This window comes from Myodes glareolus, chromosome 5 (assembly GCF_982192425.1).
Source record: "Myodes glareolus chromosome 5, mMyoGla1.1, whole genome shotgun sequence".
In the NCBI taxonomy this organism is placed as follows: domain Eukaryota; kingdom Metazoa; phylum Chordata; class Mammalia; order Rodentia; family Cricetidae; genus Myodes; species Myodes glareolus.
Genome location: NC_142030.1, coordinates 35,393,301 through 35,421,292, shown reverse-complemented (window position 1 = coordinate 35,421,292; position 27,992 = coordinate 35,393,301). Strand labels below are relative to the sequence as shown.

The 27,992-nt window shown below is 46.9% G+C and overlaps 1 protein-coding gene across 1 annotated transcript; it reads right to left on the bottom strand.

Moving 5' to 3' along the window:
• Nucleotides 1-16: 16 nt before the first annotated feature.
• LOC125391790 (anthrax toxin receptor-like) lies at nt 17-27,992 on the bottom strand. Its single transcript, XM_048421377.3, has 17 exons — nt 27,534-27,992; nt 18,603-18,671; nt 16,805-16,876; nt 14,180-14,261; nt 14,046-14,079; nt 13,124-13,203; nt 12,985-13,053; nt 12,623-12,703; nt 12,469-12,529; nt 8,804-8,902; nt 6,496-6,565; nt 5,940-6,018; nt 4,696-5,112; nt 4,057-4,095; nt 3,056-3,184; nt 1,559-1,636; nt 17-617 (listed from the first exon to the last, which is right to left on the bottom strand). The coding sequence occupies exons 1-17, from the start codon at nt 27,782-27,784 to the stop codon at nt 441-443; spliced, it is 1,887 nt and encodes a 628-aa protein (XP_048277334.3). The 5' UTR covers nt 27,785-27,992; the 3' UTR covers nt 17-440.

The window sequence follows — 27,992 nt, the reverse complement described above, 5'->3', positions numbered from 1 at the left end:
GACTAACCAGGGGGCTAGAAAGTGAAGTACTTGACACACAAGTATGAGGACCTCAGTTTGGGGTCCCCAAAATCTCCCTGAAAGATAGGTGCAGTGGTACACATATATAGCCCTGGGGATGCCTCGGCAGCTATTAAACTTACTCAGGATCAATCAGGATACATTTGGGATTGCTCATGGAGATCTTGACATAAGAACCCTATGTGTCACAGATCTGGTGACAAAGTGGTGGGACTCATCCATACCTAGTCACGTGACACCAGGAGGTTTGGTAAACCTCAGCAGAAACACTTCGGAGGCTTATCTCCGGATGAGAAACTTCCTAATAAGCAACTCCAACTAACAAGCAGCTCCAAATTCTTTCAAAATTAAAATTCAAGAACAGATATACATGGTCCAGTTTAGCAGCAAAGACCTCTTGGTCTTGGCTCTGGGGCCTGCTACATGGGAGAGAATGACAGAGGGGTTCTGGGAGACTCCTGGACAGGAAGTGGCTGGGAACAAGTGTCTGGGAGATCATGGCCCAGATAACAGGAGGCCAGGGGCAGGCTGGCCTTAGAGGTGCAGGGAACAGGAGAGCAGAGGGCCTTCAGGAGGTCAAAGTTGATGCACTGCCTCTGCGGAGAGAAAAGAAAGATGAGGGCGCAAAAGTGTCATTGAAACTAGCTCAGAAGGTACGGTCCCTACTCAACACAGAGTGGTCCTGAATAAACTTCTCCTCTCCCCTGGAAGCTGTCCTCCAGCCTCTACTCTCTTTCTAGATGCGGTGCTAGAGGCAGAAGCTGGCCTGGTGTGAGGTCCCAATGATTTGGAGCCCCAATTTTTGGAATCAGAGGCTGTTGTTCCTATCAGAAGGGACTCTGTATCTTAGTTAGGATTTGGGGAGGGAGAAGACATGCTGGGGACCTGGGTGGGAGACCCTGTGCAACCCAAGGGTCTCCATGAGATGAACACCAGGAGACATATCAGAAGCTTCCTTTTGAGGTCTCAGGGCAGTGGGAGGAGCTTCCCTGGGAAGATGCAGGCAAGTGGGGCCCTGGAAGGCTCACTTTGCAAGTAGATGAGGGGGCTACATGCCAAAGAAGGCTGAGGCTTCAGTTCTAGAAAGAGTTCTGCTCCAGACTCCCAGATACAGAATCTCAGGACAGGTACAGAGGCTGAGAGCTACATCCATGCTGGGCAGGAACGGGGTGAATGCAAGGTTAAGCCATAGCTGGGCACTTTTAGTAATTGGTAGGTCTATCAGCAATGGCAATCTAGTACTGTCAATCATGCCTGCCAGCCAGTCCTCCTGGACCTGTGATCAGCCATGGACTGCCTAAGTGCCATGTCCAGAAGCCACCTGGGGGGTTCATGAGCACCAGGTCCCACGTGTTGGGCTTTTCTCAGCTTATATTGAGACCACGGCTCTGCACGCCCATGTTCTCTGACACAAATCAAACCAGGGGGAAACCAGTACAGGCAAAACAAACAATCCCTCCAAAGCAAGACCCCAGCTCTTCCCAAAAGAAACCAAAGGTCATTCTGTTCATTAGGAGTGGCCCTGGGTCTCACTTACCTGGTCACTAGACTGAGACCGCATCAGTGGCAATTGGTGGCGGCTTAGGGGATTGAAGTTGCACACGGTCACATTGCCCTGAAAAGCAGATGCAATCGTGAGGAAGAAGGTGGTCATGGACTCGGCCCCAGAAGGCCCAGTGGTCATCATTTCATAGGACTCTCCTAGGGAACCAGGAAGAAATCCCCAGCATGCCCTTGGGGAGTATACAAGCTTGAATGCTTGGGATGCTCGCTGTAGGACAGAGTTTCCGAATCTGGGACAAAGCAGTGTTTATGTGGAAAGAAAAGCCAGTACCTGGCTTTGGAGATGTGTAGAGGCTTGAGGGATTGTGTGCTTGCAAGGCTGGGCCTTTAGGGGAGCCATGCTGTGGGCACAGACCTGGAGAGGGGCACTGAAAATGGAAGGGCCTGTACCTGGGGCCACACTTGAGAGGCAAGTTAAAGGCCCATGTCCTGTTCAGAAGCAGGTACCCTGGACCAGAGCAGAGAGAAGAGGAAGACAAGAGGCTGGAAGATCCCTGGCTCTAATGGCGAGGGACCCTGTAACCTAGATTCTGTGGCTCAGATGCTAAAGGCCCTGAGTGGGTGGGAGCAGGATCTTCAGGGCTAGGTCATGTAACTGTCAGAAGCATCCTCGGTTTCTGGAAAGTGCGGATTGACTTCTCTCTGGTCACCCACAGGCATGGAAGGGGCAGGACTGACTCTCTGCTGGCCTGAATGACTATAGAGAACCCAAGGTTCTCAAAATGAAGTGGTAGAAGTCCCTCACAGAGAAAGATCAGTAGAGAAGAGAACCAAGTCCGATGGGAGCTGGGTTTTTTTTTTTTTTTCTCAAAGTTGGCATCATGAGTCCTCTCTGCCCAGGGCCCAGGGCTGCTTCTCTGCTGGTTTCTCCCTCCCCATGATGAACCTAGACCTTCTCAGACTGAGTGGCTGCTTCCCAGGGCTTGACTCCATACAAGGCCTTTGCAATGCCTTTGTCGGGTCTCTGTGTCAGCAGGAAGCAAAAACACCTGGGCCAGCTCCTTTTCTCCATGTGCATGAAGAGGCCCAGAGTCCAGGGCCACTGGCTTTCAGCAACCTTCACGGAGGGCAGAGGTTATGCAGGGCTAAGCCTCGCTGTTTTTACTGTCTCTGACTTCGTGAGCATCTTTGTCACTCAGTGTGCCTTGACTTCCCACATTCCTAAGGGTGACACCAGAGACACTGCTGGGGTCAGAACAATGACTTTGAGGACTAGGGACGGGACTGGCTAGTTAGAGTGCACAGTGGCTACTGTCCTTACACTTAGACTGCCAAAGGGAGACTTCAGCATTTAGAGAGTTCAGGTGGGGGAAGGGGAGGAACAGGCACTGGATGTGATCTCAAACCAATGGCTTTGGGTCTGTCCCACCGAGCCACATTCCCTCCCACACCCAGACACTGCTCTCAGGTCTAGGTGAGCCTGTGACCCTGAACCCAGCCTGAAGTCACGACCTCCGTGGGGTCCTCTCACCTCTATGTCTCTGCTCACACACACGTCGCAGCAGGTACAGCAACAGATGATCACGATGGGAGGCACGTTCACTGGTGGTGCAGGCACTGGGGGAGACGCTGGAGGAGAGCCCTCTTTCTTCTTTCTGGGCTGGTCAAAGGGTGGGAAACATGTTTGAGCTTTGTCTGCAGCTTCTGGAAAGGGGCATTGTGTGTCCTGTGCAGCATCTGGCATTGCAGGGCCCCTCAGCTATTGTTTTGGGGTGAACGATAGGATGCACCTTATTATCTTGGAGAGGTCCTCCAAAGTAACTGAAGGTGAATCCATGCTCCCTACAGTTTTCGTATGTGGGGTTTCACAAATTGACAATCTATCCTTGGTTCTCCCTTGCTGGCAAAAGCCTGGCCTAGAAATTGCATTAGGCCAACAATAGCAGGCAAATGTCCCATCTGTCTCTGGCCTTTGCATGGGCATCCTTACCCAGACCAACACAGTCCCATCAAGACAGGAATCCTGTTCCTATCTCATCCCAAACAGAGGTCCACCAGCCCCAGTCTCTCACTACAACTTCTGATCCTCACCTGATGTGAACCACAGATGCTCATCCACCTTGCTCCTGGGTTTCCCTGGTGACACCCCTCACAGCTCAGGGTTAGCTGGGACTCTTTCACCACCCTTATCCCTCGGGTCCCTAGGCTGATCCCAGCCAGTCCCTCTACCCTGCCAGGAGACAGGGATGAAGACAGATCTAATGGAGCAAGAAGACCTCCAACATGGGGATGGGGACCAGAGCTTGACAGAGAAGCCTATTCTCAGGAAGCTGCAACCTCAGCATCAAAGAGAGTTCACGAGAGTCTCCTGAAAGCCACCGATCGTGTGACCAAAGTCTGTTTGTTATCTGGTGACACTGAGAGTCCCACAGCACTGCAGCCTTTGCTTATCTTTTCTGAGGAGTGGGAGGCCCTGGGTACAGGCTGCACAATACCTCGTTTGCTGGTCACAAGATACAAAGAATGACTCACCTTTGGCTGTGGTGCAGGAGAGGGCTGTGCCTTGGGAGGCTAGAGGGGGAAAGAGGAGTGAAATGAAGGCTTGGCGGCACTATGGTTTAGATCACAGTTCCTCAGATGCCCCATGGCTAAAGTCTTGGTCCCAGCCTATGGTGCTCTCTGGAGGTGATACAGCCCAGGGTGGACATCGGGGGAGCCGTGTGAGGAAGTTAATCATTGGCCGTGTGTCCTAGAGTGGTTCTTTCTCTTTCAGAACTGGAGATGAGGTGTGGACTTCCTTGCCCCACGGTCTCATCACAATATGCCCCTTTGCCACAGGCTCTAAGGAATGGGACCTTATGAACTAAAGCCTTCAGATCTGTGAGCCAAAACAAAACTTTCCTCAAGTCGATGATTTCATGTATTTTGTTGCCGTACTGGAGGATGAATAACAGTCCCGTTGCCCCTCACCCCACAGGTGACCTTCATCTGGAGTAAGGGGTTGAAAATGCTCCCATGGGTGCATGTGTAAGCACTGCACGCTGTGGTGCTGGAGTGCTCCATCTGACCCCAAGGGAGCCCCCGGAGAGCGCTCAGCTCCTGCTTCAGCGGGCTGTAAGTGTCATGGTGTTGTCCCATATCCGTGCGCCTGTGTGGGCAGGGGCTGCTCACCTGTCGCCAGCAGAGCCACCAGATCCACCACAGCATTACAGGGATCAGCAGCAGCACCAGCACCATGGTGCTGAGCAAAACTTGCTTGCTTGGCTCAGCTGGTGGGGGCACCATGGCCAGTGGTGGAGGCAAAGTCGGAGGGGGAGGCAGAGGCAAAGGTGGAGGGGGTGGAGGAGGAGAGGAAGGTGCTGGAGGTGGAGGAGGTGGTGGTAGTTGTGGAGGAGGTAGTGGAGGAGGAGGTGGAGGAGGAGGTGGAGGAGGAGGTGGAGGAGGAGGTGGAGGAGGAGGAGGTAGAGTAGTGGGGACAGTAGGCGTTGGGATAGTACTTTCTGGGGTAGAGGTTGTCGGTGAAGTTATGGGAGTTGTTGGTAGGGTGGTGGTCTCAGGGATGACAGTAGTGGTCAGTGGTGGAGGTCTCTGTGGGAAAGGAAGATCGCCATATTTAGCAGACAGTCTAGCTTTGTTGTGGGACACTGCAGGGCATCCTTTCTGGATGCCCAGTGCATCCTTTCCTTTCTCCCAGGTTACCTGGTCTCAAGGTACCATAGTTGGAGTGGAGGATAGGTCTTATGCCTAGCTCAGTCCTTGCTCCAAGTCTCTGCTCTGAACCCAGGTAAGGACAGCCCCAGCTCCTTTGCACCCTTTGGATTTCACCTCTCACTGTGTTCTCAGATGACAGTATGCTGGACTAGGGGTGACCAGCTCGATGAGAAAATGGGCCAGGTTGCTGCTTGCCCAACCCCCACCCCACAGATATAGGACTTTGCCTTGCCTGCCACCTCTACAATGTGGAACTTGCCCCTCCTCCTCCTGGGCCCTAGCCTGCCATCTGTACAGAAGAAGGAGTACCTTCCCTTACAGGCACTTGCAAGCTTAGCACTCAGACACCATCCTGGCTGCTCTATGGGTTGTCACTCACATGAGCTGAGCCTATCTGACCCTTCCCCAAAGGGTCACATTCTTGCTTAGAGCAAGGAATACAGATAGCACTGATGTGAGGTCCTTGGAACTTAGGAACATCTCTTCTGAAACACGGGTCACATGGAGGAGGGTGGCAGCGATGGTGATGATTGCTGCTAGGGGTGGGTAGCACCTCCATCTTTCTAGAAACTAGATGGGCCACCCAAAGTGCTTGTGTATCATGAGCTGCCCCTGGTCTTACCTAGAACCCTCCCCATCTTTGACATTTCAGGAGAGTCTGCTTGCTCACAGGGCCTCTGCCATTACCCACTTGGAATACTCACACAGTCAGAAGTCTTCACAGGGATGGTGTGGGCAAGGAAATCTCTTCCGTTGTTCAGGCTAACTTCAACTGAGATGGTTCTAATGCACAGAAAGGCAGACCTTAGGAGGCAGCCTAGGGGTCAGGAACTTTCTTCATGGCAACAACACTGGACTTCCAGGACTTGGGCCTCTCAGAGTGGGCTGGTGAACCATGAGAGATTATTGCTCAAAGCTCAAAATGTCTCCTTGTGCAATTATGGCCACATGCATGGCTCAGGACACGAGAGGCCCTCATTTGCTGTCATCCTAGATGTTCTGTGGGCGTACAGAGTTGGTTGTTTTAGCTTTATACAATTGTCTGAAATACCAGGTATTGGGGTTTGTTCTTATCATCCCTTGCCCACAGTTCTGAACAGGGCCTGGACACTGGGCAATCCCTGCCTATCATGAAGAATACCAACAAGGTCAGGAGGTAGAGCATCCAGATGTTCTCCAGTAGAGAGGAAACCAAATTCTGTGCACTATAATGACGACATTGTCTCTAGATGTACAGGACCAAGAATTATGGGCACTTACTCTCCAGGTTGCTCTATTTCTGGTCTAGGACAAATGACGACAGTGAAGTTCTTATCAGTGGGATTTTTATCTAAAGAGAGAGACACGAGAAAAATGTCAATTGTCATGTTCAACACCTACCAGGTCTCCCCAAGCTACATATGGCAGGCAGAGCTGACATCTTAACACTCCGGTAATGACTGAAAACACATGGTTGGTGCTTCAAACCCACATACAGTTCTTGGGAGTTTTGCATACTGTGGACCACGGCCATCCTCTTTGAGCTGATGTTTAAAGCTGAGACCAACAAGTGAGAAGAAACCAGGGAAGAAACTGAGCTGAGCTGGTGAGAAGACAAGGGTGGGTAGGCAGAACTGTGGGAGAGGTCTGGGTTTCCTTTCAAGCTTACTGATTCTTCTGGGGCTATACAGACACTGGACATAGAGGACCCAGGACTTGCTGGTGGGTGTGAGGGTTGGATTAAGATGAGTCAAGGGTAACATTGAGATTTACGGCCAGTGTGATTGCATGGATACCATTTACCAAGTTAGGGAAGCCAGGAGAGAGGTTTTATGGGATTATTTCTGTGGGGACCTGAGAAGGGTACCATGATTGTGATAGTTTCATCTCACCTCCTAAGCTTGATCCAGAGGAGGCAGCTAGCTGGATTTCTACTGGCAAGGATTTCACTTTTCTTGCCTGTCCATCCCCACCTTCCTAGGTGCTTGTTTTCTCCGGGGTGAACTGGACTGTCTGGCCTCAGAGAGCCCTGATGGTCCTGCTATTTGAACTCGATGGAGGGCAACCATTTCCCTGTTATGACCTCCATTTCCTGAAACCTGCTGAGTTTCTCCTTCCCCAAAATTAGAGCCACAGCCCTGTACCTGCTGACTTCTGGCCACCAGTAAGAGAGACAGGAATTTCCTTGATGACCTTAGCCCTGGGACCAGGTCAGAGGGTAGGGAGACTACTCTGCCATCTTTAGTAATTGTCATGCCCGTCCTCCAGGGGGCACTAAGGACATTTCCCTGGTGTCAGAACTAAGTTTATAGGTCACTCTTAATTTTTGCACAAGCAGACTCTTTAGCTATTTAGGATGTTCTGGGGCAGAGTTATCATTGTGGCCACCTGGACACTTCAATCGTGATGCCTACATACAGACCAGTAATCTAACAAAGACCACTAGTCATGCCCCTGACCTCTCAGTGTTTGAGTGGTGCCCTTTACATTTGGGGCACTGCTAGGAACATATCGGTCATAACAACAGTTTCTCTGTCCCACTTGAGTTATCTGCTGTAAACCACATTTTAGTGGAATTAAACTTCTTATTGCGTATTTGAAATTATTAACTCTTACTATTGAAAAGCGTTAATGTTCTAATGCTATCCACTTCTATTTTGCAGTATGTAACATTTTTATTAGAGAAATTATAATGAACAATGTTAAAAGAATACTAAGCCCTTGTAACATTGAATACAAAATTAAAATCTCATCTTATATTATCCCTTTATTTTCTATCTTGGGTAAGGGATGCTGTGTATGAAATAGTTTATTGTTCCCTGGACCAATTTGTTGGCCATAAGTCCAGGTAAGTAACCTGATCGGGGAAAGGCTTTGCTCCCATAGATGGAAGGGTTGAGATTCTGGGTGGGAAGGAAGTCCCCTCAAAAGGGACACTGACTGAAGACAGAAATCTGCTTGGTCAGAAAGATGGAGGGAATCAGATACACCAGGCCCACTGAGGCAGCCACTCTGGATCAGGGTGGGCAGAGACACTGTAAGGTGCAGGCTGATGAGACCCAATTCTGCTTGTCATAGAAAATTTCATCTTATGTTGTAAAAGCACAGCCATATAAAGGGACCTATACTTGGGACCTCTGTGTACAACTTCTAGGCTCTGAGTCTCGCAGCTGTATTCAATGTTACAAGGGCTTAGGATTCTTTTAACATTGCTCATTATGATTTCTCTAATAAAAATGATACATACTGCAAAATAGTAAAATAGAGGTGGATAGATAGCATTATCTGTAGACTCAGGAGGGGGTAAACTGTGAACAAGCTGGGCAGATTCTGTGACAAGGACCTGTCAGTATCAGCCCAGCCTCCCTGAGGAATGAAGCCTACGCCAGATGCCCACAGAGGCAGGGGACTTACCAATTTCTTAAGTTCCTATAAAGAGAGGTGGCTGCCTATGCTATGTGGACGTTCTTCATAATGCCTCACAGTGTCCACTGGGCATGGGCTATCAAGGGTCGGATGTTTGCCTGGTTGAGAGGACGGATTTGTGTGGAAGATGCGTGAGTCTGAGTTACTGAGAGGGTTTACTTACCGATGACCTTGGAGTCGCTGAACTTGAATCTGCAGATAACTTCGCTGAGTTTCTTTGCATTATGAAAGCCATATCCTTTTAAGATGAGTGGGTCATCTTCTGCAAGGACAACGTGAGGAAGAGGTGGTATGGCCCTGGTTGCGTTGCTTATGATGGCCCCGGACAGGATTTCCAGGGCCCCATGAGAAGCAACAGCCATGTCTGTACCCACATCCATGGGCTCCACAGGCCAAATTCTTCTATGTCACCAAGGGGCCATGCCAATATAGCTGAGTGGAGCCTCCTACATGCTGGTTACCTCTCTCCACCATTCCTGATTTAATAGTCTGCAAAACCCAACAAGTGTACAGGGGACAGTCCTAAACTCCCCTGCCTCCAGGTTGGAGACCCTAGAAATAAGGTTAGAACAAGAGGGGACAAGGGAGGTCCCTGACCCACCCAAGGGTGTCTTTCACAGAAGACATTTTGTTTCAGCTGCAAAAAGACAGAGGCCAACATATCCCTTTCTCACCTTCTCCTTCTGCCTTACCAACTGAAGACTATAGCTCATTAGCAATTTCCTTCTGACAGCAGTGGGGTTGCTCCCTGGCTTTGAGTTCAGTATACAGGGGACACAAAGAGGGAATCTTGCTAGCTATTCCCACAGGAGAAAGGCAGGATTCTCTCATCGCCATTTATCTGAGCAGATTCCATGGGGATGGGCCTGGCTTATTCCTGGCCCCTGAATGTTTCAGATGTCCCGTGCAATGTCCCTGCTTCAATCTCTATGGCACACACGTTGACTCAACTCAGGGAAATAACCCATTGATGTGGGGTGTCCTTCTGTATGTGTGTTGCTTTTATTGCATGAATAATAAAGCTGTTTCAGCCAATGGCTTAGCAGAGTAAAGCTAGGCAGGAAGTTCAAACACAGAGAGAGAGAATAGGCCGAGTTGAGGAGATACCATGTAGCCGCAGAAGAAGCAAGTTGTGAGGTAACAAGCCACGAGCCTCATGGTAAAATATAAACTAATAAAAATGGGTCAGTTAATAGAGAGAGCTAGCCAGAAATAGCCTAGCCATTGGCCAGACAGTTGTAACTGATATTAAGCCTCTGAGTGGTTATTCAGGAAAAGGCGGCAGAGAGAAACTGGTCCAGGGGAACAGTGGAATTTACCACCCATTTGGGCTACTGGCCTTTGGAGTTCCCCAAAGTGACAAGTACCCTGTATATCCCAGCTTTGCACAGGACCAACACTAGTTTACCAGGTCCGTGGTTAAGCTGGTGCCTGGAGCTGCTTGTCATTGTGACTCAGCTGCAGTGAGGAGAATGACAACTTGTATTTTCACCTGGAGTTTGTCATAGCTACCCAGACACCAAGTCCTAGGTATGTACAGTCTAGGGACAGCCAGAGAGACATGTAGCACTTGGGTAGGTTGCAATGCTGGATTCCTTTACCCAGAAGCAGGAGAGAGCCTATAGAAGGGTCTTCTATCCCTTCACCTCTCAGTTACCAAACCAGGTTCTGACACACACACACACACACACACACACACACACACATATGTGAAGAAAGAGAGAGAGAAAGAGAGAGAGAGAGAGGGGAGAGAGAGAGAGAGAGAGAGAGAGAGAGAGAGAGAGAGAGGGAGAGAGAGAGAAAGAGAAGGCAGAGTCAGAGAGATGCCAATGTAGCCACTGAAGGAGAAAGATGTGAGCCACCAGTCAGAACCTTACTGGTAAACTATGAGCCTCGTGGTAAAATGTAAAACAATAGAAATGGGTCAATTTAAGATATAAAAGCCATCTAGAAATATGCTAGAGTCATTAGCCAAGCAGTGGCACCATGAATATAGTTCAGTGTGATTTTTGTGGGTCTGGGCAGCCGGGAAACAAACGAGCAGCCTCTGCCCACAAGAGTTAAAGACTAAATGTTGTAGCACTTACAACCTCCAAATGCTACATCTACTGCTTCTTATCTCCCAACTGACCTGGCACAGTATTTTCATCCATTGAAGGAAACACTGCAGCCTTCCCCACATGTGGCGCCTCACCCCAGACTGGGTACCATGGGTATCGGAGCTTAGATGTGAGTATAGCCCTGTCTTCTCAAATCTAGAACCAGGGCTCCCACAGAAGGCAAAAGCCAGGACCCAGCATCTGGGCTGGAAGCAGTTGCATAGCTGACTGTCCCCACAGGAGACTTGGGGTTTCCTCTCCTCCTTTTTATTAGGGTTCAAATGCCATCCACGTGAGGACCAAGCCTGCTGTACACAAAACTCCTGAACAAAGAGGCAGCCTTTCCCTAAGACCACACCAGCATGTTCTTGGCACACTGAAGTGGGAATTTGAGGCTTTAGAGAGGGTACCCTTGTCAGGTCTGTGAGTGTGACTGCCTATGTGGATATTTCTGTCAAGTACGTAGGCTTCCCCCTGTTCCCTGTAGCACAGTGGGTGTTCACGAGGCCTGATTCTTCCTTTTCATCCACTGACATGATCACATCGTTGCTGTCCCTGTTTTATGGATGTGGAGGAACCAAATGGTTCTTGACATGCAGCTTGGACATTTTTCATCTGAACAGGTGGAGTCTGAAATGCTCCAAAATTGAGAACTTTTTGAGACTCAACAGGACTCCAAAAGCGGAAACACTCTGAAAATTCACATTTTAATCCTGCTTGAGTCTTAGGTGAAATGCAGTTGCTCCAGAAGTGATGTCTGATCTCACCTTCAGCCTGTATGCACGCAGTGTATGGTGGAACCTGAGTCTCAAGTCATCTTATTATATCTATGTAAATCTTAAAAACTGGAATAGTACACTATCCAAGACCAATTCTAACAGTAAGGCTGCAAATAAGGGTGCTTAGCGTGTGATAGCTTTCTGTGTGTGTGTTTTTCCTACATTACAACTAAAAGCTCTGTTTTGAGACAAAAAGATGGTAGTTGCATACATGCCCACATTGCCACCACTGTCACACACCCTTTGACAAATGTCCATTGCATTATAACTAGTCATGAAGATAACACATCTACTTGCCCCCTCTAAACCACCAAATCCATGACATACTCCAGTTCACATAAGTACATAAGACACACAACACTGAATGTTCCATGTTTACTTGCTTCAATACTGTATCACATATCACACTTCTTAAAGATACACAACAAACACACAATAGCACACACCCCATACCCTACACACTCATCATATACATTTACCACACATACCATACACAAATCACACGAAACCCCCATGAACCACATGTGACATTAGGTATCACATAGAGCTTATGCAACTAGAATAACACAGTTCACACCTCACAAACACAACACACACATAATGGAGACATGTACACATGCTCCATTTGGTATCATAAACACCAAATGTGCTACATAGATACACACGTCACATAGACAAGTTGTACGAAAATGTATATCATATATACTATATACACATATGTTCATACTACAAGTAGGGGGTACAAAAAACAAATACACACAATATGAACACACTCTGCCACCCACATTATATGTCATGTGACTACTTACACCACATCCACCCACATCTGCACTGGCACATATATCACACAGCGCTTGTGCAAACATGCCACGCTCATTCCATGCATCCTAAGTACCCATTTGCATACACACAAATGACCTGTACCCAAGCAGCTACTCCACAAATCTCACCTCCTATGCACAGAGAGGAAGGCTCAATACTTCTGAGTTCAAGGCAGGTCAGTGTTCCAATCTGATAAAGAAAGAGAAGAATGGCTAGGCAGTGAGAACCCTGGGGGCCCAGTGAGATGCTGTGACCCACGCTGCTTCTCTCTACCCTACTCACCGAGTCTACTAAGCTATGAAACAGTGTAGCTGGACCTTCCACAATGAACACCTTGTCTTCGCTGTCTGCAATTCCATTCAGCTACAAGAGAGAGGATGCGTCTTGAGACCCAAGCTAGAAGACAGGGGACAAAAGGGGTCTCTAGATGTGAGACACAACCTCTTGCCTTCAAGTGATGATGACTATGAGGTGCCAATGTCTGAGGACAACTTATTCAACCGTTAGATATATTTCTGCAGTGAGACCTGTTGTTTGTGTCTCCTGGGACAGGCACACACCATCCTCTGGGAGGTAGGGTAGCTGCCTTTGAGACCTTCCCCCAGTTGGCTTCAAAGAGCACCTGCTTACTTGGGCCAAGATACCTTATTTCTGTCATAGAAGTCCATACCGACACAGTAAACATATGCCCCCATGCTCCGAGCTTTATCAGCCTAAGAGAAAGGAGGTACTGATTAAACAGGCAAAATGCATAAACTGCTTGGGAGGATGGGTTAGACTCACCTCCTTCTTAGATGCCTTCAACACTCGTGGTGACATTTTCCCCCAAACCGCAATGATAACCAGACTAGATCTTGTAGTGGCTGAAAAAGAAGCGAAGAGTAGCAGGTTGGATGGGGCTGCAGCCCCGTACTGTTTAAAACAGGCAGGCCTGGCGGTCCCCACTACTCGGCCTCCTGAGACATCACCCACTAAATAAAACTCCTGGAGAGTTAGGGCCCTGCTATCCAGTGACCAGGACTCCCAGTCACATACCATGAGTCCAGCCTATCCCTGGATGGCAGGAGGAAAGGGCAGCCCTTATGCCAGGGAGGTTTGTGCCAACTCTAGATACATTCCCAGGGCTGCCCTTCTGGTAATGGTGGGCACAGTGAGTCAGCAACACAAACAAACTGGCGCATCTTGGAAGAAAGAATGCCAATTTCCTTAACATTTTTTTTTTCTACATGGTTCAACTTATTTGAGGTAAATGCCACAGACCTCCACTCGGGAGGAACATGGGTCCTAGCTTTGCGTGGAAGTTATGCTGGCAGATACAGAGGCCCAGGAAGCAGGTCAAACAAAGGAGGAAGTGAAAGTAGCCTAATAGCCTGACGGGAGGGGGGGGCGGTAATTAAGCCCTGGCTTCCACACATAGGGTCTTTAGTCTGCTCAGGCCCTGTGTTTTCTTCTGTGTATTCTCCAGTCCATCTGTATGCCAAGGACCCTTGTGGGAACAAAGCCAACACGTGACAGCATGCAGTTTCCGGCCCTCTCAGGAGCCTCGTGAGTGAGTCGGGTGCTGTGCTCCAGAGGGGCCAGCTGTGCAGGGTGGGGGCACCAGCTTCCAGAGTCCAACTTGAAGAGGCTCAGAATCTGCCCACAGACCCTGTAGGAAGCCCAGCTCCGTGGGTCCTGCCCCACTGAAGATGCGCAGGCAGCTCACCTCCTGAGTTGGCCATTTGGATCTGTTCATTCACCTACCAGAAAATGAAGAAAACTCAGTGACAATGGGGTGAGATGGCCCCAGGGGTAGTCTACGCAGTGCCAGCACCCAAATGTGGTTCTAGACCTCCGAACCTTTTCCAGTGCTTCGTTTAGATATGTTAATCCTTGTATCAGAAGCGTCTCCACGCTGGTGAGTTCATGGCGGATTTTTTTTCTGAAGTGAAACAAGGGTTAGGTGAGGTATGCGGACAGTGCCAAGCTTGCTCCAAGCTCTTGCACAGATTCATTCATTGTACAGACTGCAAGCATGGGGCGAGCACCGGGTCCCCATCACCCTGTCTTTCTGTCTTTCTTTCCTGAGTCTTTCTCTGGCCCCTTAGCACTGAGGAAGCTCAGAAGGTGACAGTGTTGCCCAGTGGGTCCCAAAGAAAGGTTTGGTTTTCTCTGAGGTCATTCAGACTTTGGGTACCTTGATAGAGGCCCTACTTGTATCACCCTTGAGGCATAGAATGGCATCTTAGGGATGTGTGACTGAGTCACGGGGCACTACACTTCTAATGGAGAACCTAATGCCATAGACGTTCTCCTTTCCTTCCGTGGATGGTGTTGAGGAGGTCCATGCCACTCTCCTGGGGTGAGGTTGAACCACTGCCTGGCTCCTATCCCATGGCCACAGAGCCCTGGCCTGCCACGCTTCCTTCTGTTCTACTTAAGGCAGTGGTCAGTCTGTTTATACTTGGGGCCTGCTGCAGACTCCACGTGCAGAAGACCCATCGTTGAGAATGAGACCCAAGGACTGTCCGCGAGGCTTGTGCTCCCAAGGCTGGAAAGGAACACGGTCTGTCGGGTGCTATTAAAGCGGACAGAACACACTGGGGTCAGCAGTGACTCTGTGACTGTTCTAGGGCAGGAAGGAGATACACGTGGGATTTAGGATAATCCAATGTGACAAGGCAGTGCAGGCTCAGCAAGTGACCGAGAATAAACCCAGAGTGACTTTCTTCTGGGACAGTGAGACCCTGCTGTGGACTAAGCTTCAAGGGTCCCATGCCTGGCCCAGCTAAGCACTGCCTAGAAGCTGAGGACAGCATACCCATAATCCTCAGTGTGGGTCTGACCAGGGCTTGCCCACCCCACTCCAGCCCTTCCCCTCTGTCCAGTCCAGCCCCTTTTCTCTTGTCCAACCTCGCTCTATTCCCCAGTCCAGTCTAGCCATCCTCCCTCTGCCTAGGTCAGCTGCTTCCTTTCTGCTCAGGTCAGCCTTTTACTCGGTCCAGCCCAGCCCCTGCTGACTCTCTGGGTTCCCTACTACTCTCCTTCCCCTCCCTGCTACCTCCCACTCAGTCAGGAGGCTTGAAAACTGTGAGCCTGTTTCCGTACTGAGCAGAAGTCAGAGAGCTGGGATTTCCCTCTAATTCCTTCAAGGTTACTGTGCTTCTACCTCAAAACAAAGGTGCCACCTAGTTGTTGACCAGACAGTTCTGTTCTCTCAAGGTTGTTGTCAACAGGTGAGGCTAATGGCCAGACCTTGTGTTCCAGGAAGAGAGAAGTAGATTGTTCCTACCTCAAACAAGAGTCTAAGGACCCAACTAAGTTCCAGTTCCCTTTATGGAGATAATGTGGGATTCCACCCAGGGAGTGGTTTGCCTACAGACTGTTTTGGTCTAGGGTGTAAAAGTTTTGCTCTAGCAACAGAATATTTAACTAGGAATGTGGCCCTCAGCCTTCAACTGATATGTTTATTTCCTTGTATCCTGTTAATGCAGTCTTTTGTCTTACTCATACCTTTTGGGGTAAGGGGTATTTTAAGCCATTGGAAATTAAATGTGGGTGAATTTCAGTACTCACTGGAATTCCCTCCCCATATTGTCCTATATGCTTCTATATTTTATTATATTCATATTCTTTTCTAAATTCCCATGCCTTTATCTTGGCGAGAGGTATTTTTGTCGTGGCTGGTCTCCAACACCAAACCCAAACCACTATGCCTTCCTCAGGCCCCGAAGAGATTCCCTCCCTATTCCTTCTGGGGTGCTATCTCTATAAGTCTGGGGTGCGTCCCACTTCCCTCCTAATTTCTAGCTTTCTCCAAGGGCCCTGGACAGAGGGTCCCATAATTCATTACACCTCCAATTCCACATATCCATGCCTCCTTCTCTGTCTCCCTTGTTCTGTAGGAATCCCAGACAGGGCATCCAAAATTTTCCATTTCAGATAGACAGAGATCTCCAATTTTTAGCATCTGGGACTGTGGACACAAAAGGGCCACCCTCCCCCAGTGGCTGCCTGTCCCTCATACTTCCTCCTAGTACCTAGTTCTGGGCATTCATAGTCTCATGCTGAGGTTTCTCTACCTATAGTCAAAGGGGATACTAGATGCAGTCCATCTATCTCCCTGCTCACTCTACTGGTCCAGGGAGATGGTGAGCAACTCAGAATAGAACATGCATAGGCAAAACTTTGAGGGGATACACATATCTGCCCTACTGGCTCCCTAGATCCTACAGGTTTTCACAATCAGGGCCAAGGGAAGATTCTGGAGTGTGACGGAGGGAAAGAGTGGAGAATTTCTGGAATTGCAGGGGCCGTGGGTTCTAGTGAAGCAAGGATTTAAGGGGACTGGTGATCTGGGGTTAGAAGTCAGTTTGGTGCTGGCCAGCCACCCTAGGGACAATGGAAGTCACATGGAGGTCTTCTGGAGCCTGGAGATGCCTTGCCCAACCCACAAGGCAAGCCTTGTAGTCAGACAGTACCTACCTGTCTGCAGTGAGTGGCATTTTGACTGTAACTTTATCATCAAAGAGAATGAAGGACATCCGCAGATTGGGGCTGAGGACAAAACACGGTTGTGAGAAGCTGATGTAACAGGTCAGTAGCCCGATAGGAAACAACAGGGATGGGATAAGCCAAATCTCTGCTCCAACCCCATCTCTTCTGCATGGGGGACATTTCATAGGTGGGGAGTCCAGACAAATTCAGTGAAGGATTCTGAAGCCTATGGAAATGTAGGGCTCTTAGGAAGAAAGATTGCTAAGATGACCCCATGCTCCCTTCCTGTGCTCCAAACCCAACACACACACACACACACACACACACACACACACACACACACACACACAGATACATATTTAAATGGATTCCTACTTTCTGTGACAGAAAACCCTGAGCAAAGGCAGCTAAGGGGGAGGAAAGGGAATTGTTAGCTTACACTTCTAGGTGATAGGTGATAGTTTTAGAGAAATCACAGTGAGGGGATCTTGAGACAGCTGCTCGAATTAGATCCACAGTCAAGAGCAGAGAGAAACAAATACATCCATGCTTGCCTTACTTCACCTGTTCTATGTAGTTCAGGGCACTATGAGCTTGGTCTTTGTACACCTTCAATTAACGATCAAGGCAAGCCCACAAAGATGTACATACCCACAGGTCAATCTGATAATTACTCAAACATGAGAGAGTATGCTCATGAAGGGGGAAGGACAGAGGAGGAGAGAAAGGAAAGAGATATCTTGATAGAAGGAGCCATTAGGGGGCTAACAAGAAGCATGGCACTAGGGATATTCCCAGGAATCCACAAGGATGACTCCAGCTAAGACTCTAAGCAACAGTGGAGAGGATACCTAAGCTGTCCTTCCTCTGTAATCAGATTGATGACTACTTTAATTGTCATCATAGAACCTTCATCCAGCAGGTGATGGAAGCAGATACAGAGATTCACAGTGAAGCACTGGGCCATGCTTCCAGAGACCAGTTCAAGAGAGGAAGGAGTGATAATATGAGCAAAAGGGTCAAGATCATGATGGTGATACCCACTGAAACAGATGACCTGAGTTGTGAGATCTCACTGACTCTGTACTGAAAGCTGGGGAATCTGCATAGAACAAAACTAGGCCCACTGAATGTGAGGGACAGTTGTGAGGCTTGAGCAGTCTTTGGAGCCATTGGGAGTGGGACCAGGTTTTATCCCTAGTGCTTGAACTGGCTTTTTGGAGCCCATTCTTTTTGGAGGGATATCTTGTTCTGTCTAGATATAGGGGGGAGGACCTTGGGCTTGCCTCAAAGTGATGAGTCAGATTTTCTTGACTTCCCATGGTAAGGCCTATCCTCTCTCTGGAATGGATGGGGGAAGGTAGGGGGAGTGGGAGGAGGGGAGGGAGTGGGAAATGGGGATAGCCATGTAAAATGAGAAAAGATTGCAAAAAAAGAAAGACTGTTCTAGGTGGTGGGAGCTGACATCTAAAACTATCCAGCATACATGCTGAACAGGCAAGTTGACAACAATATTTCCATGGGTCCCTCCCACCCACCTGGCACTTGGACCGTCATGTCCTTCACTTGTCCAATCACCCTTTCTCATTCTTGTTCCCCATTTCTGAGGCAGGATTAGCTAATTCTAAAGAGATCCACGGGACCAATCTTCTATGTCCCCTGGTCTGCCTAGCACACTAGCTTTGATCTGTACTCACTCCACAAGGGATTCCCATGCCCTCCCCCAAAACCTAATCTGCTTGCCAGTGGACCCCTCCTGACAGGAGTCTTTAGGGCACAGACATACTTCAGGTATTTCTCCACCATATCTTCCCAGGCTGTGAACATGCCAGCCCAGTCTGTCACGGCACTGGACCTGCAAGGAGATGAGACTTAAGTCATCAGAGTGAAGTGGATGATGGGAGAGCCAAGTGGATCACACATCTTTCTACTTTTCTCATATTGCCCCCTATCAACTTCCCTCCCCTCTCCCATGGTCTTATTTCCTCCTCTGTCTCCTTAAAAGTCCCACTTTAATATCATTATCTACACATTCTCCTCTCTCTCTCTCTCTCTCTCTCTCTCTCTCTCTCTCTCTCTCTCTTACACATGCACACAGAGGAAGGTTCTGTACATGTTAAAGTTACTTAGTATCCAAGTTTCCTAGGAGCCTACCAAACTTGGACATTCTGATTGGGAAGGCTGTTTCATTCAGGCACCTTCACATGAGGGTAGGTACAGGCCTGGTCATGGCTACCCTGACATCACAGGTCCCAGCTGATGTGGGACTCCCCTCTGTATGCTGTGAATATGTTTTGTTATCATTGATTAATGAATAAAACTGCTTTGGCTTACAGCAGGGCAGAATAGAACAAGGCAGCAATTCCAAGCAGAGATAGAGGAGAAAAGTAGGTAGAGTTGAGGAGATGCCATGTAGTCACCTGGAATAGGTGGGCCTTCTGTGTATGTGTTACTATTATTGGTCAAATAAAGAAACTGCCTTGGCCATTTGATAGGACAGCAGCTTAGATAGGTGGAGTAGACAGAACAGAGTGCTGGGAGAAAGAAGCAGAGTCAGGCAGAAGCCATGGCTCTCCTCTCCAAGATGGACATAGGTTAGACTCATCCCGGTAAGCCACAGTCACGTGGTGATATACAGATTATTAGAAATGGGTTAATTAAGATGTGAGAGTTAGCCAAGAAGAGGCTAGGTATAATGGGCCAGGAAGTGTTTAAATGAATACAGTCTCCATGTAATTATTTCGGATGTAAACTAGCCAGGCGGCCAGGAGCTGGGTGGCTGGCGTGGAAGCAGCCTGTCACTCCTTTTACAACAGATTGGCTGCCCAACATGGTACCTAACTCCACGTAAAACCTAAGAGGGCTTAAAAAGGAATTGTAGACACAAATATAGCGTTTAACATAGCTTTTTACTGTTTGCTAGGGTGTCCTGACTCAGCAAAAGCAACAGAAAAAAAGTTGCGCCATTTCAAAAAGTGGCTTCCTGGGCCCTGCTGCCTGTGCAATCTCTAGCTATGGAGCATTTCTGGGCCAGAATGTTTGTGTGCCCACTCGGGGTTGGGAACAAAGTACCTGAGACTATGCCCGTGGCTCAGCTCTTCCTGCCTGAGTAGGCAGCAGGATCAGGTCTACCAGAAAGTGGAGACTTTGAAATCCCAGTTTCTGGGCTGTGCTGCCATCGCTATCTCTGTCAGGCTCCTGTGGGAGACAGAGCTTTTGAATGGAGCATTTAGAGTAAAGCGCTATGGTTTATTTGATGGCAACTAGACTTGTGTGTGCCTAAAAGGGGGTCATTGCGTGCTGCGGCTCAGAGGCACAAGCAGCAACACAGGCAATAAGCTCCGCTATGTTGGACTGGCTTGGGCAAGCAGGCAGTACCTGTTTTTGACATAGGAATGTCACAGCTTAGATTCTTAAGAGCTTAACGATTTGAAAGTGCAAAGCAAAAGTGTTCCTGGACAGTTAAAAAAAGTTACAGGCAATGCAGTAGGACAGATTCAGACATAAAAGACCTCTAAATGGGTCATAGTGTTAGATAGACATACATAGGCTTGGGAGAGAGAATAAGAAGAATATAGACAATAAAGTTAATGCTTTAAAAAAGGGAGTAAAGTCTTTTAAAAGACAGAGTACAGATAGTTATAGATTAAAAGAAATAAAGAAAAGTAAGCCATGTAAAAATGAAAAATTCACAGAGAGTTTGGATTCTATATATTGTATTTTCTTTCAATTTTTTGACTGTGAAGGAGCTAAATACAGAGAGACATTTCATTTTGTGGTCTGCTAAGCTCATCCAACATGTGTATTATAAAGCTTTCTTGACTTCAAAATTTGGATCTAAGGATATGATACTTTGGAAAAGAGATTCTTCTTTTGTTTTCACAGATGATGAGACCCTGTGGATTGCATCTATCCCAATATGGTATGATAGACCACGCCCTCCTGAAAGGTTGCTGTGAACACCCTCAAAAAATTACTTTGCTCAACTGCCAACTAAGATGAACCTAGCTGACAGGTTATGCCATGAAAGACCTAATTAACAGTGCCCCCATACAGCAGGAAGAAGTTTGGAGAGAAATAATTATGTCCATATTCCCAGATATTGTTTAAAAATGTTCTTTTACATTTAAAGGGGGATATGATATAGATATGAATAATTTACATTGGTATAAATCTTGATTTATTGATAGAAATTTAAGGTCAATTTTGTTAAATGTATATGTATTTCTACTCTTGATTAAAGTATTGTGTTTGTGTAGTTCATTTAAAAGTATAATGTATAATTAGGAAATATAGGTTGTTAATGGATAATCATTGATAATAGTCAAGCTTATAGTCATGTTAGATTTTCTAGATGTGCATAGATATATTTCAGATAGGCATTCTTCATATCTTTCAAAGACTACAGAATATGGCATTTAATGTTTTAATAACTTAGGGCTGTTCATAACAATGAGACACGTCTGTTCCTGGCAGCACCAATCTACTTCAAGAGGAAGATGAGCATTGAAGAGGCTCCTTATGGAGCTGGTTAGTTATTTGGGCAAGAAACTGCTCTTGCCTGGACTGTTGTATAAACTGGACACAGAGAACCCGCAGAGGGAGGACTGCTGAACTTGCCTAAAGGTGAGATGATCCTTCAGGGTTCCTGGTTCATGAAAGAGTCTGTGAGACATTCTGCAGGACACAGAAAAAAGTGACTGAACTGTTTTGAATTTTCCTGCTTCATGAACATGTCTGCTGGAAACTATGGGCCTGTAGGTTGAAGATGAATACCCCAATGGTACAAAAGAACTTTGGATGACTGTCCAGGCAGCGAGATGTCTCTGTCATTTAGAGTTTTGAAAGTTGCTTATTTTTTGTTTGCTTAGGTAATATTATATCCTTCTGGAGTCTTTGATGGAGTTGAAGAATGGTTAGTTATAGTTATAGTTTTCCTTAGTTATGATAAAAGATAAAATAGATATAAATATCGTAACTGTAATTCTTGCTTGATAACTGTTTTGCTATATGTAATTTTACTATGTTAAAGTTAAAGCCTTCCTTTTTGTTTAAACAAAAAAGGGGAAATGGTGTAGGAGGGTCTTCTGTCTATGTGTTACTTTCATTGGTTAAATAAAAAAAAACTGCCTTGGCTTTTTGATAGGGCAGAATTTATATAGATGGAGTAGACCGAATAGAATGCTGGGACAAAGGAAGCAGAGTCAAGCAGACACCATGGCTCTCTTCTCTGAGATGGACACTGGTTAGACTCATGCTGGTAAGCCACAGTCAAGTGGCGATACAGATTATTAGAAATGGGTTGAATCAATATGTGAGAGTTCTAGCCAATAAGAGGTTAGAACTAATGGGCCAGGCAGTGTTTAAATAAATACAATTTGTGTGTTGTTATTTCAGGTAAAGCTGGCCTGGAGCCAGGCAGTGGGAATGCAGCCTGCCACTCCTTTTACAACAGTCACCAAAGGAGACATCCACATAAAACCTGAGAGAGTTTTAAAAGAAATTTTAGACACATAATAAAAACAGAATTCAGCACAGCTTCTTGGTAGCTACATTTGCTTTCCAGATGGGCTCTGTTTGCTGGCAATGAGCAGGGCACCACAACTCCTTTAAGGGAAGTCTTCCTGATGCAGCATTGGCAGTGAAGGCTGTGTAGCTTCTTTATGGAAGACTTCCTGGTTTGTACTAGTTGTGTGAACAGCTCTGGCTCTTTTAGAAGGCTGAGCACTTAAATGGGGTCTGTGAACAGCATGTTACAAAGTGCTTAATGGTAACATAGATCTGCTACAACCCTGGAGCTGGGACAGTATGCATGGCTCTCAGAGACAGCTGGGTGCAGCAAGCAAGCAGGGCAGTGGAGTTGTTCCTAGCCATGCCTGCTTAGCATTTAAAAGAAAAAAACCACTCCTGGTCAGAAAATAATTGCAGATACACACACAATAAAAACAAATTCAGATGAAAAAGACCTCTAAATGGGTAAACAGTGTTGGATAGATGTACGTAGACTTGAGAGAGAAGGGAAATATAGAGAGAAGAGAGAGTATAGACAGTTATAATATAAAAGAGTGCAGACAGTTATAAATTAAAGAAGTAAGGATAAGAAAATAAATATTAAACTTGTAAAAAAGGTAACAGAGTAAAAACAATAAACCATGTAAAGATGGGATATACAACAGAGAGTTTGGATTTTGTATATTACTGTGTCTTCTTTGAATTTTTTGATTGAAGGAGCTTGAGCTAAGTACAGAGAGACATTTTATTATATGGGCTGCTAAGCTAAGCCAACATATATATTTTAAAGGTATCTTGATTTCAAAATTTGAGTCTAAGAATATGTTGCTTTGGAAAAGAGATTTTGCTTTTGTTTCCACAGAGGACAAGAACCTATGGGTTCCTTTCAGCTAATGTGGTTTGTTAGACCAAGATCCCCCAGAAGGTCTCCATAAATCCTCAAAATACTTCACCCAACCAGAACCAGGAAGCAGTTTGGGAAGAACTATGTCCAAATTTACAAATATTTTTTATAAATGTTTGTTTACATTTAAGGGGAGATATGATATGCAAATTAACTTTGCATTGGTATGGATCTTGGTTTATTGATACAAATTTAATGTCAATCTTGTTATATGTATATTTCTGCTCTCGATTGAGGTATTGTGTTTGTGCAGCTAATTTAAAACTGTAATGTAAATTAATAAATATAGGTTAATAGCAATCTATAATAGTCAAGCTTGTAGTCATGTTAGGTTTTCTAGATGTATAGAGATATATGTCAGATGGATAGTTATTCTTCAAACCTTTAAAGGACTAACAGAATATGGCATTTAAAATGTTTAAGAACTTAAAGCTTTTCTCAACAATGAGGCATATCTGCTCCTGCCAGCACCAATCTAGTTCAAGAAGATGATGGACATTGAAGAGGTTCCTTATTGAGTTTGCTAGCCAAGAGAAACTGCTCCTGCCTGGACTTCCTGATGGTATGTTATATAAACTGGACATGCAGCACCTGCAGAAAAATGACTGCTAAAGTTGCCTAAAGAAGGTGAGACAGTCCTTCAGGGTTCCGGCTTCATGAAAGAGCCTGCCAGACATTCTGCAGGACACAGAAGAAAGTGACTGATAAACTGCCAAATTCTACTTTCTACTCCCAAAGACTTGTAGCAATGTCATAATGCAAAAATGCATTCAGCCCAACTTCAGAAGTCCCCATAGTCTATAACAACCTCAAACTTATTTAAAAGTCTAAAGTTCAAAGTCTTTTCTGGGATTCATGCAATCTCTTAACTGGAATTCCCTGTAAAACTAAAATAAAAAAAAAAAAGCAGATCACAGACATCCAACAAATAATGGCACAAGATATACATTATCATTCCAAAAACATAGGGAAGGGAACATAGTGAGGAAATACTGGACCAAAGCAAGACTGAGAAACAGCTGGGCAAACTCCAAACTCTACATCTCCATGTCTGATGTCAAAAATGCTTTTCAGATCTCCAACTCCTTTCAGCTTTGTTGACTGCAACACACTTCTTTCTCTTGGGCTGATTCCACTCCCTGTTAGCAGCTCTCTTTTAAATTTGGTGGTTTGAAAGAAAATGGACCCCAAAGGGAGTGGCACTATTAGGAGGTGTGGCCTTGTTGGGGGAAGTGTGTCACTGTGCGGGGAGAGGAGGGTGGACTTTGAGGTCTATGCTCAAGCCATACACAGTGTCACAGTATATCACTTAGAGATCTCCCAATACCTTCTCCAGCAGCATACCTGCCTACATGCCACCATGTTTTCCACCATGATGGTAATGGACTAAAGCACTGAGAAAAGAGCTGTGAGAACAATCCCACAGCTCTGTCATCTCCAACATCTTGGGCTCTCCAAGGCAATTCAGGTTTCATGAAATGGCCTCTCTGGGCCTCCATTCAGGACACCCCTGACATGTGCCTGACCTCAGCAGCTGTCCTTAGTCACAGTTCATCAAATCATACTCAACACCACTATCTTCCATGTTTCTACTAGCATGCCCCCACTAGGCAGTACTTAAAGCATCCAACTACTTTTCTAATCCACAGTCCCATGTTCTATATTCCTTCAAATAAAATCATGGTCAGACCTATCACAGCAATACCCCAATCCCTGGTACCAAATTCTGTCTATCGTAGTGAAGAGACACCATGACCATTGCAACTCTTATAAGGGAAAGCATTTAATTGGGGTGACTTACAGTTTTGGAGGTTTAATCCATGGTGGGACATGGGCACTCAGGCAAATGTGCTGCTGGAGAAGGACCTGAGAGTGAAGTTTGAGCTAGATCTTGACCAACAGGCAACAAGAAATGATCTGAGACACTGGGCATGGATTAATCATATATGAGACTTTTCTTTTTATTTTAAACCACCACACCAAGCTTAGAATTCTCAAAAATAAAGAAAAAATAATTTTGAGAATTTGGATAAGTGGTGGTGGGGGATAGATGGGCAGTTAGCATATGGATTTTACATCACATAGAGCTAGAAAATGAAAGGAAAATAAGCACTACACTATCAGAGGAACTAAAATCAACTGTTGTGTCTCCCTCAGTCAGCTGTGAAGTGCCCAAGAAAGTATAAAGGGGGCTTCTCTGGTCAAAGACGCCTGAGGGAAGCTGACGGGTCCCCTGAGAGGGCCAGAAGGAAGGTCCTTCCTCTTTTTCCATAGCAAGTAGTGATTTTCTCTCAAGCTGCTGTTCAACCAACAAGGGCTGACACTCAGATGCTAAGTTCCCTTTACTGGCAGAAACTTGCCCACAGGTTGCTGGCTGTGGAGGGAAACAACAGAGAGAAGAAATCCAGGCCAGAGAAGGCGTTAAGAGGATCAGGGACTGACTCAGAAGCACGGCCTCCACACTACTGAGTCCTAAGAGCAAAAGGCTCTCAGTCCTCACAGAGCCAGGCCAACATCTTGTCCCTTGTGCACAGCTGTCATAGAGGCAAAGCCTTGACACAGAGAAACCTGGGTAAGAGTTACGGGCTGTGCAGGGATTGGGATTAGGGGGTGTCCATGTTCACTATAAAGACAGACAGTAGAAGACAGGAAACACAGACCTAGGAAAGCCTCGTGCCTTGGGCCCACATCTCCCACCCCAGCCTTTTCTTTTCCTTTTTAGGACAGTCTAAAGCAAATTCACCCTTTTCTCACTTGGACTCCCTGGTGACGTGTTGCAGAGAAGGAAGGAAACTGAAGTCTCTGACTCTAGAGCTCAGTGACTCGGATGTACTTTATCCGGCAGCTCCCATAGTCACCATACCCAAAGGAACAGGGAGAAGTGGAGCCCGAGATGGCAGGTACCAGCCATGGAGCCTTAGTTGGTTTTCTCTTGCTGTGTCCAGTACCATAGCCACAAGCCACTTGAGAGAAGAAAGTGCTTATTTCATCTTGGATCTTACAGTCTATCACGAAGGGAAGTCAGGAGAGGAACTCGAGGAGGAATCTCAAGGCAGGAACTGAGTCAGAGGCCATAGGGAGCACCCCTGCTGACCTGTTCCCGTGGCTGTCTCAGTCTGCTTTCTTATACAACCCAGGAACACCTATCTAGAAGGGGTACTGCCCACAGTGGGCTAGGCCCTCTCATGTCAATCATTAATCAAGACGATGAATCACAGGCACATCCACAGGTCATCTGATGGAGGCACCTTCTCCGTCAAAGTCTCCCTTTTCCTAAATGACGTTATTTCGTGACAAGTTGACAAAAGCCAAGCAGCGCACCCGCGGGGAGCGTTTTTTCTTTCCAGTGAACCAGGGCTGCACTACGCTGAGCCTAGCTCTCAGAGCACGCGGCCATCAGTTCGACCTTGCTCCTGTCCGCCAGCTTCCCTCTCTGTCCACTTCAGGCTTGTGGGTGTCATCCTGGCTTCTATCTCCCTGCCCCCTTCACTAGGTATGGCCACCACAGAGCTTGCAATCTGCTGTCTCCCAGGCACTGCGTGGGCTTCTGAAGCCCACTCCGCTGCCGCCCCAGATCCACCCCCTTCAGTCATCCAGGCAGACAAAGTGCTCCTCGGAAAACACATATTGGAGCCACCTCCTTTTTCTCAGTGACACCCTGTTATATCTGTCCTCTTTCTTATCTTGCCCCTAATCCCTTCTTCTTATATTGTGATCCTACTGCAATCATCAGAAGTTTGAATCTCAGAGTCTTTGTCCAGGTGGCTCCCTCCCCTGGTCCTCAAAAGCTACTTGAACTAGAAAGCAGGTGCACACTCGTTTTCTTCAGATTCAATGAAGAAACCAATGAAAGATGATAAATAAAAAAAAATGGACAAAATCTACCAAAGGACCTCCTGAAGTTTTCCCTCTCTAGGCATAAAGGAAATAAGAGAGATCCAATTTTCTGGATCTCTCCAGAAAAAAATTTTTTTTTGTCTTCGGTTTTTAAAAACAGGGTTTCAAAAAAATAAAATAAAATAAATAAAAACAGGGTTTCTCTGTGTAGCCCCGACTGTCCCGGAACTCACTCTGTAGATCAGGTTGGCCTCAAACTCACAGAGCTCTGCCTGCCTCTGCCTCCTGAGTTCTGGGTTTAAAGGCATGTGCCACCACGCCTTTAATCACTCACTGCCTGGCTTATCACTCACAGACTTTCCCTGCTTCTCTCCTGGCAGAAGCTACCATGCTGCAGGCCTTGTTCCACCAGGGCATGGAAACACATGGGGGTTATCTAGGGCCAGGGTGGCAAGGGCTACTCACTTGTCAAAGACAAAGTAAACATCAAAGTCACCGTCACAATACTGTAGAACCTCTTCCTCCTCCTCCTCCGCCTGCCTTGACCTCCAGTCTTCATAACCATATAACCTAGCAGCAATCTCATGGTAGGGATTTGGTTCAGAGTGATGGCGCAGGGAACTCTGGACTGGGGCAAGTGGCACAGACAATAGCAGCAGTAGCAGCAGCAGCAGCAGGAACACCGAAAGGGACACCTGGGGACTATGGTCTCGCATCTTCTTGGCTGACCCTGTGACTCTACTAGAAATGGGGGCTCTGTGCCAGAGTCTATGCAGGCTGAGTTCTAGCTACCTCAGGCTTCCTTCTCGTCTTCCTCATCCTGCATTAAGGGACATAACCCTTGTGCCTTCTCACGGGTCCTCACAGCTGCTCTCCACTCGATGGCCTCAGAACCTAGAGACTGGGTATGTAGCTGCTCTAGAG